Source organism: Lissotriton helveticus, chromosome 3_1 (genome assembly GCF_964261635.1).
Source record: "Lissotriton helveticus chromosome 3_1, aLisHel1.1, whole genome shotgun sequence".
NCBI classification, from domain to species: Eukaryota; Metazoa; Chordata; class Amphibia; order Caudata; family Salamandridae; genus Lissotriton; species Lissotriton helveticus.
The window spans coordinates 1,021,931,392-1,021,951,071 of NC_136061.1; the positions used below are offsets into that span (position 1 = coordinate 1,021,931,392).

Genomic DNA, 19,680 nt, shown 5'->3' on the forward strand with positions numbered 1-19,680 from the left:
GAGAGATCACATGCACTTTAACACTGATCAGCAGTGGTAAAGTGTCCAGATTCATAGAACAAAAACAGGTCAGAAAAAATACAGGAGGAAGGCAAGGGTTCTGGGAGAACCCTGCAAAAAAGGGCCAACTCCAACACACATTGGGCACAAGCCAAATACATTTTCAGGTTTTTAAAGGTATGCCCTTCGACTGACCTAATCAGGATTTACTCACCCTCTCCTCCCCATTTATTCTACAGGAAACATGCATTCTGCTGATTTTCCTGAATTACACCTTCAAAGCCAATATTCACTTCTGCTATCCATTGACCTTACAAACTCCTTCCTTTTTTTAAGTACAAAAATAATTTTATTGAAAGAAAATAAGGTGTCAACATATAACATACAATTTGAAGAATAAATCAATGCAGTTACAGCTTTTACAATTAAAATACAAATATTGGACTCTGAACATCATCATTTAAAAGGGGGATAAAACAGGATAGGTGAACAAAGATACCATTGGGAAATAAGAAGAAAGTAATGGAGTCATTAGGAGAATGAAGGTGGTATGAGAACTTCCTGTTTAGAGGGCCTTAACATGGAACTTCGTTTGGCCGAAACATCAAAATGTGTTGTAACAGGTGACCATAAATCTAGGCGTTTCGTCGCTAAATTAATAGGATAAACAAATGCAGTATCCAGTCTATGATTATGGCAAACCGTGTACCACCAGGCTTTGTAGGACATTTTTGTAGAGTCTTTCCAGTTAATAGTTATTTGCTGAAAAGCAACTGCTAATAACAAGTCAATAATTGTAATATTGAGACAGACACTATCCCAAATGGGGGAGAGGCTGCCGAGGAAAATATGAGTAAAAGAAAAAGGAAATTTAGTATTGAAAATTAAATTAATTTGAGACCACACTTGTTTCCAAAAATGATGTATATGTGAGAAAGAAAAAAGCATATGTAATAAGTCAGCATTGGGAGACGAGCAAGTCCAGCATAATTCTGATGTGGAATGAAAGCTTTTACTCAAGGTGACTGGTGTAATTAGGAGTCTGTTGTAAACAAAGAATAAGGTTTGTGTAGTGTTTGCTGCCCTAGAAGATTTACGAATCTTAGTCCATATGCCCTTCCAAAATGATAACGGCCAGCATGCATCAAAATCACGTTCCCATGTCTCTTCTATTTTAGTTTTTTGTCTGACCCAATCAGTATCCCGTAAGTAATTATAAATAGTAGATGCTTTGGGTGTAGTCTTTAATAATGTATGAAGAGTTGGGGTGGGTTGTGAGACAATAGAAGTAGTATGTGACTGTCAGGATTGGTCAAGGGTATCCAACACAGTTTTTTTATCAAGTTATATTTATGTATAAAGGAGGATGGTAAATTAAATAATTGGCTAAGAGTATCAAAAGACAAAAAACTTTAGTCCAAAAATAGTTGATGAACCCAAATTAAGCCCTTGTTTCTCCAAGTGTTCCAGTAAAAGGGCTTATTGCGGATTGTCCAGTTTTTGTTGTGCCAAATTGTTGAATTAAGGAGAGAATCTGTGGTAGTGGCAGTATGAGTGGAAGGCAGGTGAAGAAGTTTGGAGGTATACTTTATTATTGGAGTAGAAACTGATTGTGGCTTTCGTGAAAAGGAAAGGTATTCTTGGAATGAAAAGGGGGATAAAAAAATGCTTTCTAATGTAGTCCAAAGAGGACATTCGTCGTTAGAATCAGATAACCAAAGGGATGCTTGGCGTAAAAGGAAAGCTTTCCGGTAAGTTCAGAAGTCTGGAAAATGTACACCTCCTTCTGTTTTGGGTATAGTTAGTTTAATACAGACATCCAAGGTTTCTTGTTGTTCCATAAAAAGGAGGATAAAATGGAGTTAATTGTCTTAAATAATTTGGCAGAAATTGGAAGTGGTATGTTAGAAATAGAATATAAAACTATGGGTGTCAGCATCATTTTTATGGTGTCTAAGCGGCTCACCAAGATAGTTAAAGGGGATGCCATTTAGAAGTAAGATCTGAAAGTTTTTGAATGCATTTATTCATGCATAATAGTACTGTGCCTGAAATTGAAGGTGTAAAATATAAACCTAAATATTTAATATGATTTGGACTCCAAGAAAATTTGGAGAGAATGAAATCGGAATTGAAAGTATATTTTGTTACGGGTAGAATTTCACATTTGTCATTATTTAATTTTATCCAGAGATGAGAGAGTAAGATTTGACCTCTGTTAAAAAAGCTGGAACTGAGTCGTTTGGCTTTGATAAGAAAAGTAAAATATCGTCAGCGTGGCTGCTAATTTTATATGAGCATTTGACGTCTGAAATCCATGTATGTTTGGATTCTGTCATATTTTGGTAAAAATGGTTCCAAAGCCAAACTAAACAAAAAAGGGGAAAGAGGACATCCTTGACGTACCCTAAGTTGAAAAAAGGAGAGATCAATCCGTTAGCACAAATAGCGGCACTGGGGTTAGAATAAAGGAGGGAGATTATGTTTAAAAAATTGGGGCCAAACCATTCAAGGGTATAAAATAGGTATTTCCATTCAACGCTCTCAAAAGCCTTTTCGGCATCTAGCGCTATTGCTGCTAAAGGATGGTTGAAGTGAGAGGATTTGGAAAGGACATTAAAGAGAAGTCTTGTATTATCTGTTATAAACCTCCCCTTAACAAAGCCGGATTGTTCTTTTCCTATTAGTTTCGGTAAGTATGAATCTAATCAAATAGCCAGGGTTTTGGAGAAAATGTTATAGTCGATGTTGACCAGGGAAATGGGCCTGTAATTTTTACAATGTTTGGATTCTTTACCATCTATAGGGATGAGGCAGATATGTGCTTCTGAAAAGGAGCCAGATGAGTTGTTTGAAGAGTAAAATACGTTTATCAGCGAGTGTAATTTAGGTATTAGGAGATTAGAAAAGTGGAGATAGAACTCAACAGTGAATCCGTCCGGGCCGGGAGCCTTGTCTCTTTTCAAGGTGTGAAGAGCTTTCAAAAGCTCTTGTTGATTAAGATCTGCTTCTAGGGGAGACAGATCCAATTGGTCTTGATGAGTTTTTTGATAAAGTGTGATCAGTGGGATGGGTTTCCGATGCATAGAGGGATTTATTAAAAAAGGGAGACTTCATTGAAAAATTCAGCATTCTTAACTTTTAAAACATTATGCTCATCATAAACAGATTCAATATTTGACTTATTATTCTTAATTTTTAAATAATTTGCTAATATTTTACCGGCATTATTTTTACCGCCATAAAATTTAGCGCTGGATTTCAACAGGTAAAGTGATGCGTCCTCAGTTGATTTCTTATTAAATCACATTTTAGCATTTATAAGAGCTGTAAACATTCTTTCGAATCAGTTACATAATAAGAGTGTTCCAGTTTCTTAATGCCTAGGAGGAGGTCTCTAGTATTTTTATGTGCTATTCTACGTTTTGTTGCCACAAAGTTAATAATAAAGTCTCTTGCTGCAGCTTTAAAACCATCCCAAATAGTCGGGATTGGTAAGGAATCTGTTTGGTTTATCTCAAAGAATTCATTAAAGAAGGAGATGAAGGAAGTAGTAAACTTTGAGTCTAAAAGAAGTGTGTTATTAAAACGCCATCTTCTTGTGGCATTAATTTTGGGTAGTAGATTAAAGCCAATCGAAACCGGTGCATGGTCTGATAATAGAATTGGACCAATTTCAGCATGTGAACGGGATTGCAAGATATTGTGGGATACAAATACTTAATCAATTCAGGATTGAGTTTGATGTACAGGGGAAAAAAATGTATATTCGTTGGTGGTTGGATTGCATAAACGCCACGCATCATGAAGTTTATATTGAGTGATGGTGCGTATGAAAGATTTATGTGGTTTGCTAGAAACAAAAGATACCTTAGAGTTCTGATCAATGAAAGGATCTAACACCCGATTACAATCTCCAGCTAATATGAAGTCATCTTCCATACAACTCGAAAGATATTTAGCCAATGTAGGCCAAAATGAAGTATCTCCTCCAGTGGGGGCATTGAGGAAAGAGACTGGAACACCTCTTAGTGATAATTTAACATTTAGCCATCTACCCTCTGTATCTGAATCTTGTGAAATAAATGTAGCTGAAAGAGATTTATGACATAAGATCGCTACTCCATTTCGTTTACCATCACCCTGAGAAAAATATACTTCCCCCACCCAACCTCTTTTTAATTTCAGAGATTCAATTTCCGTAAGGTGTGTCTCTTGTAAAAAGGCTATGTCTGCATCTAGCCTGGCCAGATGAGTCAAGACCCTCTGTCTCTTTATAGGAGAGTTTAATCCCCTAATGTTCCATAAGATTAGCTTCAATGGCATATATAGTTAAAGACGAGCATAAACAACAAGCGATGATGACAGTCCAATATAGTAAAATGGGAAAAAAGATTATGCAAAACAGGAAGAAAAAGTGCTTTAACAAAGTAATCCATGGCCAAAAAAGGAGAGAGAATGGTAATAGAAAGAATCCAAAGAAAGAGTTCTGATAAAGTAGAGCCAGAAAGAAAAGAAAACAAAGCTATAGAGTGAAAAAAGTACAAAAGAGAAATATTTGGATATGAAAGGAGAAGTAAAGATATCAGCTTAGATAAGAAAGAAGAGATAGAAGTGTTAAAGACACCTTGAGAAAGGGAGATAAGGAAATGTAAAGCCAAAGACAAAACAAAAGACAATACGTGACACATACCTACAAAAACGTAATGGAAATGTGGGGGTAGGTGGAACCACATGGAGTAGTCGAACCATCCAGGGAGGGCCCACTGGGCCAGGGAGACACCACGCCAGAAAAGAAACATAACTGAAAAAGGCGAAGAATAAGATACTTATTAAACATCCAAGGAGTAATCAATAAATAAATACATAAAGAAACTAAAGACCAGACAATATAAAAAGCACTGAATTATTTAACAAGTGTAGGTAAGCAACTACATGTGAACCATAGTGACAAAGGATAGCAATGAATAAGAAAGATGACCAAAAATGCGATACTAACAAAAGAACAGTGAACAATATCCAATGAAAACGTGAAGTATCAACATAGTAACAAAAGTCTAATTAGGAATAAAGTAATAAACATGTTCTAGTGAAATCAGGTAAGAATCCTTCTGATCAGGAAACCTGCAAGATAAAAATAAGTGAAAAACCGAAGAACTTGTGAATGATATATATAAAACCAACAACAAGGAGATAATGAGTTGAAGAGGCAGCTAATAATCAAAATATTAAATAATTCCAATATGTCCATGAGGTCAAGTATTACTCGAAGCAGAAGGTTGCATGACGTCCATGGCGATTGGGTTACATGAATGAATTAAGCTCTGTAACCTTACTGGATCTTCATACGTTGTTGTCCTGTTGTTATATGTAACTTTGAATAAACAGGGATGAAAAAGACCATAGCGAGTACCCAATGAACGAAGAGCTGGTCTCATATTGAGAAATGCTTTACGCCTGTTGGCTGTGGCCTTAGCATAGTCTTGTGCAAATAATAAAGTTGAACCAGACCAAGTAATCCGCTGACAAGATTTGACCGCAGACAACACCAATAACAAATCTGTGTATTCCAAAAAGTATATGATAACACCTCTTGGCCTTTGTGAGTGTGAAGTATTGGAGGAAGGACGGCCTATGAATATTGAGTACCGTGCTCTCTGCTAAGTGTAGTACTTTAGGAAGGAAAGATTTAAAGAAGGTGAGGGGGTCTGACCCCTCCACTCACTCTGCCAAGCCATACATTCGCAGGTTATTCCTCCTGTTCCGATTTTCAAGGTCCCCAATCTGTTTTTGGAGTGTCAAAACTTGAGACTGGAGCTGGGTTACGTTTGCATTAGTATCTCAAAAAGAAGACATATTTTGTTCAACTGCAGTGACTCTTGTGTCAAGTTGAGACCAGTTGTCTGTGAGAGTTTGTAGTTTGGAATTAGTCTCCTCCATAAATGACCTAAGGGCCCTTATTTCATCTAGCAACATCTCCATGGATACTGGTGAGACAGATTTAGGAGGAGAAGGAGGATTTTGTTTTAAACGTTTAGTAACGGTTTTCCCAGAGGATGGCGATGGGGGATCCATATCTGCCACCGAGGGATGTGATGTGGCCAATAGAGATTCTTCCAATTTAGAGTAAGCGTGAAGATTTTTGAATTTTTGACAAAAATATGCTTTGGTTGCGTGTTTGTAGGTGGAACTCCTCTTGTCCTGCCCATTCAGTGTAAAAAAAAGGTATGAAACTTATGACTCTCAAAAGAATATGCTGAAAGGGGGGGGGGCAACTGCGTAGAGTTCAAATAGAATATGCAGCAATGGCAGAGAAAATCAAGTTGAAGGCTGATGAACAGTTGCCTATTTATGACTTTGCTTGATATAAAACCAGAAACTAATAGGCATTGTAATTGGGGCTGTGATATGATACAAGAAGTCTAGAATTAGCCAACTAACACAAAGAAAGTGAAGTATATTGCGCAATATACATGTGGAAAGGTGCGCAAAATGGCCAACACGATTTTCCTCTCAGTCAGGAAAAATGAAAAAATTAAAATAACAGAAGCATTCCAGCATGGGTAGGCATTGCATTGGGTAAGGGAAAGAAGAAAAAAAAGTCAAGGAGACGTTAAAGGCTGCAAAGCCGGTGCCTCCTTGTAACTGCAGACTGCCGTCTATGAAGGAGATCATAACCTGGCGGCCGCGATAACGCGCTTCCGCTTGAGAAATGTAAATTCAGAAATGTAGCGCTGCCCTTATGGATTAGAAGGCGCAGAAAGTCTCCTGACAATCAGCGCATCTTCCGACGTCTGGTCCGCATTCCGGTTTCGCGGTAGGTGGGAATGTAGCGCGATACCTCCAGGACCCGACGGAGCGCCTCACATAAACACCGCCATTCTCCGCAGGCGCAGGCCACGCTACCACAAACTCCTTCCTTAATATCAAACTCTTCATCAATACGTAAGAGAAATAAGTATGTGCAAAGCCAATTGGATTCACCTTTTGGCTCTACCAGTGCTTTATGCCTATGCTGTTCAGCATCAGCAAAAGAAAACAAGCCTTGACGAAGCCAGTAGGTTTCGCCTCTCGGAACTGTTGGCTTTGCCAATGGTTTTTAGCGATACAATGCTGCATGGCTAAAGAGAAAACTTAAAAAAAATACCATAACTCAGCCACAGTAACTGTGTCATTTTGTGGGCATGTGCACCTTGCAAACCTACAAAAGCGAGGAGGGCTTTTTTCTTTTTCTTTTTATTTACTGATCCAAGTTGGATTGGTAAACAAAAAAATTTAAAAGTTAGTGCCAAATCATTAAAAAAACGTGGCTGGGGTAAGAAACAAGGGGAGTATGGGGTGGAAGCAACAAAGAGTGTGAGAATGGGGGGGGGGAGGATCATGGAGGGCAGGGTTGGAAACAACAGGGAGAGCAGGCAGCATGAGAAATGCACCACATGAGCAAACGAGCAACATGGAGAAGAAACCGGGTAAAAAAAAAAGCAATGCAGTTGGAGAAGCACAGAAGGGCAAGAACTACACATAGGGGCGTGGAGGAGAAGCAAACAGGCGAGAGCAATATAGAGCGCTGTGGAGGGATGAAGAGAAGTACGCGAGGAAGACAGCTGGCAAACGCTTGCACTCTCATGTATGGCTTAACAAAAAAGAAAAAAGGAGTCTCTCAAATGTAAGCAGTAGATGGACACAAGTAATGAGGCCATGCTCGATGGGAGGGATAAACAAGAGCAGGAAGGAAAGCCCACTCAACCATTCTTCGAAGCAGGACTAAGTGCATTCAAAGGTTGTGTAGTATGGTTTAGGGCCTACTTTTGCGTGCATGTTATGTTGGCATGGTTTATTAGAAGTTTAAACACCATTTTACATTTTGCTGCTTTTGCACACGACACTGCATAGTTGCTTTGTACGTTAGCCTTCACGAAGATCTACAAATGAGAAAAGGTTTGTTTTTCGACATCTCTAGACATACATCGTGCCCCTTGTCTGAACAGTGAGTGCTGAGCTGTCAAGGTTATCATAACATGTGAGCCTGTTTATCGGCATGTCCGTGTAACACATTCTAGACACAACATTTTGGCAGCTGTGAGCCAAGTAAGATTCTGGGACCTTTATCATAGCACACTTGCCATGATTTCAAACACTTGGAAGATTCCAGGGTTGCAGAGAACCTTGCTGATCCAGATGTAATTTACTCTTACTGAGCGTAAAGGTAATGGGGTCCCCCAAAACAAACCCAAGAGACCTTCTTTAGTTTATAATACATAGTTCCTATATAGGGAGGGTGTTAAAACTAGGTGTTATATAACCTGGTTGCACTATCATTGTAATTTGATTACTCCTTTTGTATTTTATGGAATTGTAACCATGCTGACCATATTATTCTTAATCATATGTCTGCTTATGTTGACTAAAATACTGCGCATGAGATCACGTTGTTAAAATAAACATTTTAACCTTACCGTGTTTCTTATTTACTCCTGTTGTGGACTGGTATGAGAGTATAACAAAAGAGTGTTCTCACTTCCCTCCGTTCCTGAGATGGTCCTAAGTTGCATGTTCTAGGTTGTCCAATCATTGGTTACTTTGCTATAGGACGTAGAGCTAATGAGACACAGATGCTAGCTGGTTGGGGTTTTCTAGGTACTAAGGTGAGTTTCTCGTACACCGCAATTCACTAATGTCCTAGGTCTCTGTGCACAGTTCTGTGTATGAGCAGAAATCCTTGCAACATGGCGCCGGCAACGAGTGTGGATACCTTGCATAGTTTCAGTTGAGAACAAGTTAAGAGTGAACAAACACAAACGTAGACCAGAACTTTCCATGAACGCAACAATTAAGTAATGAGTTGAAAATGATAGTTAAAAAACTAAGAACTTCTACAGGAAGTGAGTTGTGTTGAGTGAATGGGTGGTGGTGGTTAGGTCAGGGTGATGAGGGTAGGCTGGTGATGGTGGTAGGCTGATGGTAGTGGTAGGGAGGTGGTTGTAGAGTGGTTGAAGGTGGTGGTGGTTAGGGAGGAGTTGTAGTTAGGTTAGGGTATGGCGGTGATGTGGTCGTGGGTGGTGTGGTGCGTGTGGCTAGGTTGTTGATGTTGTGGTTCAGGGTTGGTGGTGGTGGTAGGTAGGGTAAATAGGTGGTGGTGGTTTGGCTGTTGGTACTGTTGAGTCGCTGGTAGGGTGGTTTTCTGGTGGTAGGGTGTTGGTGTTAATCTCTCATTTTTCTACAGTTAAGCTGGTGGTGATGCAATACCTCTAGGGTTTCAGGTCTGTATGGCATGGGATTGGCTGTGCCTCTATACAGTAGCGACTTTTCAGGGGTTTGGCATGTTTCCCCTCGGCTCAGTCCAACTCTGCACTTGATTGTTGTGCATTATTTAGGGATGGGCCTATGTAAACACAAACATACATGCTCCTCCCTCACATCCAGCTCTTCACCCAGTATCTCGCATCACCGCATCCATGGACAGTCTCCATTGGTACTCACTGAGCTTGGAATGGAACATAAAACATTAAAAAAACTAATGTGTTTAGAAAACTCTGCTTGCCCTTGGCCTGCCATGGCGCTGGTGCTTCACAAGCGACAGATCTTTTGTAAGTGTGGATTGTTAAACAGAGAAACGAGACTCCAAAGTTATTGGGTTCCAATCCGACCCCCATCCAGACCTTCATTTACTGTGCAAGTCTAGTAATGGGTCATTGCACACACCCAGACGACCTCCACCACAAGCCGCCATGCTCTTTCTGAACCGTAAAATGCATGTGGACATATTTCTTCATAAGTCATAAATTTTGACCTCATATATTCCTTTTATTTCGAGTTGGTACCCCATTTTGGGTCTGCCACGCTTTGACAAGTTAGGACTGGATTGTAAACGTGTAGTGTGCTACAAAGGTAACAGTATAGGTGGCATGAGGGATTTTTGTGTGCAGTTTTATATAGTACGAACCCTGGCCAAAAGTGCTTTACCTGAGCACCAGTTACATTACACTAGGTCTGATTCATTTTTCTAGGCACGAGGAGATTGAGTGATTTGCCCAGAATCACAGTATGTTGAGCATATGTTCGGATTCCAGCGTGGAACCCCAGTCAGCAGTTTAGCCAGTAATGCCTCGTCCTGTTAGGTTAGTCACTCGCTTCTGCGGTGACTTTGAGGATATTGTTTAGAGTCTAGCAGTGTCGACTCAGCCCTTCAGCCTTAGAAGGGTGACATGCGGCAGCCCATTAATAAAGTAGGTAATTGTAACATTGGTTATTTACAATACTTAAAAACAGCCACAAATGGTTTTTTAAGTAGCACACCGAGAAACAATGAGTAGGTTTTGTTTAACAGATTTTATTGGCATTTTCATTTCGTACTACACAGCAGTATACATACATTTAATCATCAGTTGTACATGTCATGGTAGTTCCGCAGCGTGTTCGCTACTTAGGTTACAGTAGTTCAGGTTGCTTGTATCATTCACTATTTATCGTTGGTCATTTCTAAGGATCTCATTCCAAGAAACAATGATTAGGTTAACAAGGAATGAAGCGGGGAGACACAATTTTTACACCTGCCTCTCATATTTTGCATTTTTAATGGATCACAGATAATGTTAAGAAAAGGGAAATTAATTATTGTAACTATCGAACATACGTGAAGAAGATGTGGTCTCCATTCAACGTCAAATTCAACATTTATTGATTGGTTACTAAATGCCTCGAGTCTAAGTGGCATACTTAGGAGACAATAGATCTGCTTAGGTATCCCTCTCCGCCAATTGAGAAAATTGTGCGTTCTGTGGGTATCACATTATTGCATTATTGCACTCGAGCTGGATTTCATTGTTTTGAAAAAAGGAGGGGTTTGGCCCTAAGGATTAGAGGGTAGGTAGGGCCTTAATATTGAAAAATAGAAAAATGACCTACGCCTCAAATTGCTTCAATCACATTACTGATATGAAGTAAGATAAACAAAAATTAATACGTTCATCTTGGCAATGAATTTTGCCTTTTATTTCAGGTCTTTTTTTGGGGGGATTATGATTTTAATCACAAAAAGAACGCATCATCTACTAAACAGAATGTCACAATAATACAAAAACAGTGCAAAAACAAATAAATTGTGTCTTGTCGTACATATAACTACAAATACATATTCAATACATTTACACACCACAAATGATCTGTCACAAAACAGTTGATATATACATGATTAATCTCATATAGTTGTCATAAAATGAAAAAAAAATTCAACAACTAAACAACCCTATACTTAGAGAAAACATTTCTAATACTCTAAGCATTCGTGGACTTGAATCAGTTCACTAGGTATTCAAGAACTTAATGCCATTGCCACTTAATGTCATTGCCTTCCGCCAATTGAGAAAATTGTTCGTTCTGTGGGTATCACATTATTGCACTCGAGCTGGATTTCATTGTTTGCCATAAATCCAGCATGCTGGAAAGGGGTTTGGTTTGCAGATTGTGCTTTACGTATTTTGCTACATATTATGAAAAAAAGTCTGTAAGTATCATGCATGCCAGCATCATATGCCATTTCACATAAACTGCCATCCACGTTCAAAGAGCAATATGCTTGCTTTAAGTTTCGGAGCGTAGCTCTGAAAAAGTCTAGCCATTTGTAGTAAATATTTGAACATTTGCCTTTTGACTAGATGCTAAGAATAATGTAAGCGTGCAGTGCAGGAGTGACTGACGCAAATTCAGATCATAGGCAGCTGAGGGCAAAGGCCTGGTTGCCCCACAGCACAGCCCTGAGCCGCACTGTTTCTTTCTGCCACTAGCCGTATCAGCCTCCCAGCTCTCTCTGCACATGCCAACAGGTCCTGCCCCCTTGCTTTCTCCTCATCGCACAGGCCTGCACTGTCACTACTGCAGCTGCACCAGATACGGAAGTGCCCAGCCAGCAACCTTGCAACCCTCCGTGCAGGATAAGATGCTGCAAGACCTGTGGGGACGGGCTGGAAACACATCCCCTCGTATCGAGTACTACAAGTAAAATAAATAAGCAACAACACGATGAGGGGCAAAGAAAGAAAAACAACTTCATCAGTACCAGTGCAAGCAGAAGAAGTACACTAATCAAAAATAAGCACTCAGCACTTGGTGCGTGCTCCAAGGAAGGGAGACACAAACAGAGACAGTGAAACGGCACGCGCTGAACAATTATGAGCCAGCAAATAAGAGTGACAATGAAGCCAACTAACACCCTTTTAGTTAACAAAATATCCCAGAAGCGAAAATACCTGCGCTTTCACAGGCGACACCTAGAAGGTGTTATTGCTGATTCAGACAGGATCAGCAAGATAAAGTGTGATGATGCAAATGTTTGAATTAGCCATCGTGCATGTGCACATATGTGTTGTGATGACATGACTGCCTCCGCGTCACCGCAGTGCGTTATGTGGAGTTGGCTGCTTTTTTTTATGTATCAGTAGCATTCTAAGATGCAAGACACCTATTTTGGGAAGGTAATTAACAAATTAACAAACAATATGAAAAGGCACCAAAGACCTTTTTTTGTTTGTATTTTTGAAAGGGGTGGCGAGGCACCAAAGGGAAGCTGCAAGCACACAAAAAAAGAAGAAGAGGGGGAAAGCAACGATGGAGTAGAGTGGGTGGGGGATAAGTAAGTGCCCACAATCAGTAGGGGATAAGCAATGAAGGCACTTGGGGGCGGGGGGTCTGCACAACATATAAAACAAACAAAAAAAAGAGAGCGGACAAAAACAAGTGCAGCATGGGAAGAAGCAGATTAGCTTGTTTGGGGTGGAGAGATGTAGGGAGCTTGGGAATTTGAGTGGGAAAGCAGTTCCATGAAGGACAGAGGAAGAAAACGTGTTCACTCTCATGGAGTAAAGAAAGAAAATGAATATAGTAGTTCCCTGAAAGTAATCAGTGGAAAAACACAAGTGATCCAATCAAAAGGATAATATAGAAGCCATGCTCCAGGAGAGGGACAGATTCAAGGAGAAATTTGGAAAGCCATCATATAAGAAGCAAGCAAATTATAGTGACAATAAAGCCAACCATTGGTAATCAATGGACCAATCCAAAGCTCAGTCTGAGTATTGTCAACAGTAGGTCTTTGACATTACACGACTATGAGCTGTTTGTTGGCAAGACCTAAAAGAACCAAAAAACGTAACAATATCACGCGAGGGGAGAGAAGCTTGAGAAGCCTCTTCACCCAAGTTTTTTTTTATTTCTGGCAGGAAAGAACATTCAATGCTTTTTCCCTTGCATAACTTATCTGTCCCTTTCCTCCCACCACATTTCCACCCCACACTGAGGAAGAAGCATTACATGTACCACATACCTACTATAGGTGGTAAATGTATGTGTTAAATCCCAGGAAATTGAGAATTCTGTGTGGTTTTACGACTGATAAATCCGGTCTCACAATTCCTTATTCCATGGGTTTAACTTGTAATTGCATGGTGCTGGCAGGTACTTGCCTGGATTTACTGCCTGGTAATACATTTGTATGTGAATGTACCACTCTGCCAGTACCCTGCATGGCCTAAGTGTTTTGTGTTTAAAAACATTCAAGCATCCAAATGTTGTGCAGTAAAGGTTGTAATGATTTTTAGTTGACGGTCTTACTCGTATCCCAACAAGAGCAAAGTACAAATAGGTTGTTAAATATATTGAACACAGTCCTGCGCTTTTTGTCAAGCACAGCATTTTCTTTATTGTTGCTTTGTTGCTGCGAACCTGCATGGGGTCTTTAGACAAACACAACATTCGGCTGCAGACTACTTTGTGGTTTATTCTGCCATGAGAAACATTCAATCATACAGTTCCCAAGGGTATGGTTTCCAGCATTAGAAAGTTGCACAAAGAGAGAAGCCCCTTTCGCTTAAAAGAAAAATGCAATTATTTTGTATTCTGAATCTCCAGACCGCTGTTTTTGAAAATCATATGTGATGATTTGCTCAGCAGAAGATTATTGAGTTGATTTAGCTGTGATTTTAGTTAACAAAGCTTCAGCCGCATTCCCACTGTGCAGTAAGAAAAAAGGCAGAGTGATCTCAATGATATGTTCAAACTGTGATTTTTGTGAACAGGGCCATCAATGCACCCCTCGGAGCTAATAGCAGAGATGAGAAACAGTGGGTTCGCACTGAAACAAAATGTGCTGGGAAGGAAGTTGACCGCAAATGATCCATCGCAGGTAATGATTTTTTTTTATCAGGAAGGTAAAATATCTCAATCGAGTTTGGATTGTTTTGGGATTGTTGCTTGGTGTTTTCAAATTTGCTTATCCATAAATTGCACATACAGGGCTGCATGATTCCTACAGTCTGAGCATTCTCTTCTTTTTTTCAGCTCGGCAGCTTTGATTTCCTAATATTTTTAGTGGTACAGTTTATTAAATCTTATTAAATCTTTTCTTCTTCCGTGCAATCGGTGTACCTTCTGTATTATACCGGAAAATGTCTTTCTATTTTTAGGTCTTGCCTACAGGCATCATTTAGGTGAAAACCTCTTGTGGATCATACCAAAAACTTACAGTGGGCTTAGAGCCCTCCAATTGCTTACCACTGTTTGACTTTATCACCACCACCTTCGTTTGCTTACTTCTTGTTCTTTGACTTGCTTTCCTCTTCTTATGAAGAGAGGCGTGGAACAAAGTCTCTTTTCAATCCTTTTGGTTGTCTGACTTCTGTCCTTCCACTGTTAAGGAACTACTTTTCATTTGGCACTCCATGAGAGTACATGCATTGTATTGCTCTCTCCCTGGTATGATGTGTCCTCACCTCAAATATCTGTTCCTTCGCTCTGAATTGGTCCCAACCCCTCCCAGATAGTCTGTTAAAGCCCAGCAGCCGGTATACTTTTCCAGGGTGTGACTAAAGATCAGACTTTAAGGCTTGTTTTTAGGTTGAGCCTCGGCAGCGCATTCGCTGCTCTGCGAGGCATGCTGTATTCGAGATTTGGACTTGAAGCTCCGCCCACTCTCCACCCATATCTTTAGTACCTCTTTGTCTTAATTTTTTAACCTCTCATGGTTTTATTTTTTAACCTCTTCTACTTCTGTTATTTCACTGTATGTCTTATTTAGTCTGTAAGCACTATTTTCTTTAATGAGTTTCTCCTACTGCAGGCATGACATGCTTTCCTGCAACATTCAGCGTGCCATCCGTGCTTTCACTTTCCAAGCAGCCTGTGACGATGGCGGCCACTTCTTTGAAATTAAATAGGTCTCACATTTACAGAGTTTTAGCTATAGGCATTGTAAACGAAATTGCCTTTTATTTATGTGTTCACTACCGAAATAGATAAATAAAAGGCATTGTCATTTACAATGCTAATAGCTTAAACTCTTGCAAATGTGAGACCTATTGCATTGCAAATGCTTGTTTTGAGTTATCTCCAGCATTTCACTTACTGCACAAAAGCTCAGGCCTTCACATACAAAGGCTTTTATTGCACTGTGGGAGAGGCCAACTGCTGTACTCAGATGGTGTTTGAGGCATGCTAATTAGTTAGCATGTTTGAAAAGGAGTTATCTCTTCTCCTGGGGGGCATGCAAATCTGCTTGCTGGGCTACTTCAGAGGACCACATGGCTGGAGCATGTTTCTGTTGTAAGTCTTTTGAAAAGTAAAGTAGTCCTTGGGAAGAATTTTCTTTTAAAAAGTGCTTGTTCTTTTTTAAGTCTGTTTGGTTTCCTGAGTGAAAAATATTTTAAAAATAAACCATGGACTTATAAACAGTGAAAATATTGAATTAAGTGTGCAGTTTTGAGATACCATAAGGTATGTGTTTGCTTTTCTTACAGTATTTTGATTTTGTAGTGCTTTACAAACAAGCACCTGGAAAACCAATGGCTTGGCATTGTCATTTTAAATGCGTGAACTGGCTTTGCAACTGCTTGCTTTACATGCAAGACCCACCCCAAGACATAGTATAAATATCTTCAGACAACATTTCATTGGCCTCTTTGCCTTGAATGAAACATGATGCATGTTATTTCTTTGTACAATCATACAGCAATTTATTTCCTTTTCATGAAGACCTGTTTACTACCAGACTATATATGTTGGACCTCACAGATTTGTGGGGGATCTGGGTTATAATTAAGGCTCCCTGTTTTCCGTTTCTACTGATTTTTTCAGATCAATACAGACAGAAAACCATGTATTGTCTTGTCTGTATTTATTTTTAAATGTGGATAAAAACGGAAATTGGCTGCTTCTTGAGTGATTCTAAATACACTTTAACATGACTTCCACGCCAATACCTGTACTGATTGATAGGTAAGGGGTTTAAAAAAAGGAATTTTAGTACAGCAGTAGATGTGCGTAAGGTAGTTCCTGAAATATGCATATTGTCATATAAGTGCATTGATTTATCTTCTGCGGGTGCTAATATCATTGAAACCGGGCAGGCATTCAAGCATGACTGCATATTTATTGTTTACATAAATGTGGAAATATACCAGTTCCAGCTTTATTTTATTCACTAAACCGATAATAAATCTGGATAAATACAGATTAAGTTGACAAAAAAGAAATATGGATAAATACAGACAAAAATGTCAAAAAAATAAATACCATGAAACCGGGAGCACTAGTTCTAATCCATACTGTAGCTGGATTTATCTCCCAACTAACAGGGCACATAAACCTGATCCTTTGAGAGAATACCCACATAGGTATTTTTAGAGAACTATGACGTCGTAGACTGTTCGCGATTAGTGGATCTTTAAAACTTTATAAATAAATATTATCCTTCATTATAATTAGTCCATATAGAGGTTCAAACAGTATTTGGAATCACATTAAGAACGTTTAAAAAAAATAGATTCAATAAAGACTCTTTGTAAATTAAAGACAGTCTGGCCAAGGATGATACATTGAACACTGTGATGCAGACTTTTTAAGTTTACCAGTTCTTCAACGCACGCTGGGTCTGGCAGCATCAAAGTTCGTCATACGGACATGCCTGAAATGCAAATCCCCACAAAACGTGCATAAGTGAGGAATTCTACATCTACCTTTTCAGAGCTGGAGTCCTGGTCAGACCCATCAGTACTTGCCCCATGTGGGTGAAACCATTCCAATACTATAACCCATGTTTCAATATCATGAAACAGTTTGTTGTCTAACCTAGAGAGCCAGGTGTGCTGCTCCTCGGCAACTGCCCACTCCAAGACATCCCTGACCCACATGTGTGGTTGAGGTGCATGGGCCCATCCAGCTAATGGCCACTCTGTTTCTCTAGGAGAAGCGCCAGTTGTGCAAAATCTGTAAGGTATTTTATTGCCCTGAGGCTGTGACATCATTCCTAATAAACACCTCACGGGCGACATTCCAATCTGGAGTCTAGTATGCCCCAACATACTCATGCCATGTGCAGAAATGTGGCGCCATCCGTCCCACATGTAGGGCACTTTGAGTCTTGAGCAGGCTAGATCTTGCTAAGAATTTAAGGGCTCATGTAAGTTCAGTGAAGATAATTAAAGTAAATATGTTTGAATCTGCTGTTGCATGAAACCTTACGAACAAGTGCACATGCTCGATCCCAGACTCTATCAGTAAAGGGGTCATCCAATTCCAACTCCAATGCCCTCGGTGCTCGCAATGGTTGCCGGACTATGTCACTCCCAAGAGACCTGTGCAGGAGCTTGATAAGATGCTGTTCCTCCCCCCAGCGAATGAGTCCACCTAAAGTCTGGGATGGTTCTGCTGCTGCCAGGAGCATACACCACAGCACCCGAGTGACACTTTCTAATTTTACGTATTACAAGAATTGCCCTGCACCCACCTGAGATGTGTCCTGGGTTTCCTGGAATGAAATGAAGACTTGACCAGGATATAAGTCACCAGCTACCGCACCTCCGCCAATGCTTCATGGACATGTCAATATCTGTAGTGTGAAAGGGATGGAAATCCATAATCGGAGTCTCCTCTCAAATGGTGCTTTGCGAATTACTTTAGTAACCACCTCCTCCCAGATAGCTGCCGTCTGTCATATTAGATAGGGTAGTGGAGTATCTGCTCTCCCCGATCCCATAAAGAGGTGTGGCAGTGTCTTGTCACCGAATGCCCCGTACAACAAACGTTTCTCTCAGATATTCGATTCGTCAAGCCACTGCTCCGCATACTGCAAGTGGGGTGGAAAGCATGCCGGAAACAATGCATTGTAATCTCAAGTGCGGAATGGGCTTGAGACATCTTACACTCTTAATAGGTATAATTTATCTAGCAATTCGTGCCCACCAAGCCTAAAAACTTACACCAGTCCCAAGGATTGTAACTTGGGTATAACTAAACTGCTTATTATTGCCAAAGGTGTAAAACTGGTAATACTACGCTGAAAACAATGAGTTTTCTTCTAAATTGCAAGATTCATGGTCTTTGCTAAATGGTTCTCGGAAAATCATTACAATGTATCTACCAAAATGTTCCCACATCTTTATGTTTGGGTGGTGTGTAACACCCAAGCAACATTCTCGTAGGTTAACTGATAACAAAAATAAGCGCGATTTTGAGAGTTCTAGGTTTGGAAATGCATTCAGACAGACATTGAGGTTATAGTAAGCATACCAATATGGATTACCTTTTCTCAATTAGCTTTCATGAAATTTGGGGTCGGAATATGTCTGACTGTACAATGTAAAATTACTTTCAGATTGTTAGTTTGCATGTCCTTCAATTATAACATTGCATCCATCTATATTCTAGGAGTTTGTAGCAAGTGAACCAGAAGAAGACGACCCTGAAGTTGAATTTCTAAAATCTCTTTCTACCAAGCAGAAGCAGAAGCTGTTGAGGTAAATGCATGAAAAGCACCCTTTATTTTTGTTGAAAGTATATTTGTAGGTCTTAGCACTTACAACACCTATTGTTTACAATACATAGCATCTACTTAGCACGGGCTTTGAGTCAGCCCCTTATTTATGATTCAATAGTTTTGTTGTCTGACGTAGGTGTCTGCTGTTGATTTGATGCCCTTGCTGTCTAGTTATTGTTTGGCCCTCCCAATACCTTTTAGGTTTCTCAGTGTTTTGATTGGATGGGTTGTATACTTCCACTGCTCACTCCAGGAAACATTCTTCCCTCTGTGCACTGTAGCAATAAATTAGGGACTTTTTATATCACAAAACTGTGCTCGGTCTTCTTACATTGAATTCTTTATTCCCGCCATGCTTTGTAAACAAAAAGCAATTTTTTGTTTCATTTTTAAGCTCAAGCAGATTTTTTTTTATGACCGTCTCTTTTAAAAAAAAATATATATATTTATTAAATGAAATTTTTTCCAACAGACTTTGTGTATCACAGTACATCCACTTCGGAATATAGGTTAAACATAAACGTAAACATTTGAGCATATGAAAAAACAACATAAAAAAACAAAAAGGTAAGGTTACCAACAATCTAGATTGTCCCTTAGGTTACATGTCTCTTCAAAAAAGGAACATAAACGAGAAAGAAAAAAAAACACAAAGAAAAATACGGCAAGCGTAAGAGTAATATCCAAGTATAAAATAAAGAGTAGGTATTAGGAATCCAAATCATTTACCCAGATCATCTCTAATCCCCCTTTGTCACAAATTTACACTGGTATCTCCCTGAGCTCCACAATAATAAACAGCAGTGCAAACTTTTGCACAAAAGTATAAAGAACAGTTCCACTCAGGTGCAGGAGTAATGTCTTTCTTGAAAGAAGAT

The 19,680-nt window shown here is 39.6% G+C and overlaps 1 protein-coding gene across 1 annotated transcript in view; it reads left to right on the forward strand.

Moving 5' to 3' along the window:
- CIRSR (corepressor of RBPJ and splicing regulator) overlaps positions 1-19,680 on the forward strand; it is a 179,070-nt gene that overhangs the window by 146,501 nt on the left and 12,889 nt on the right. The window contains exons 7-8 of the mRNA XM_078681545.1: positions 14,070-14,176; positions 18,694-18,782. Coding sequence (XP_078537671.1) covers positions 14,070-14,176; positions 18,694-18,782 — 196 coding nt within the window. The remainder of the gene's footprint in view (positions 1-14,069; positions 14,177-18,693; positions 18,783-19,680) is intronic.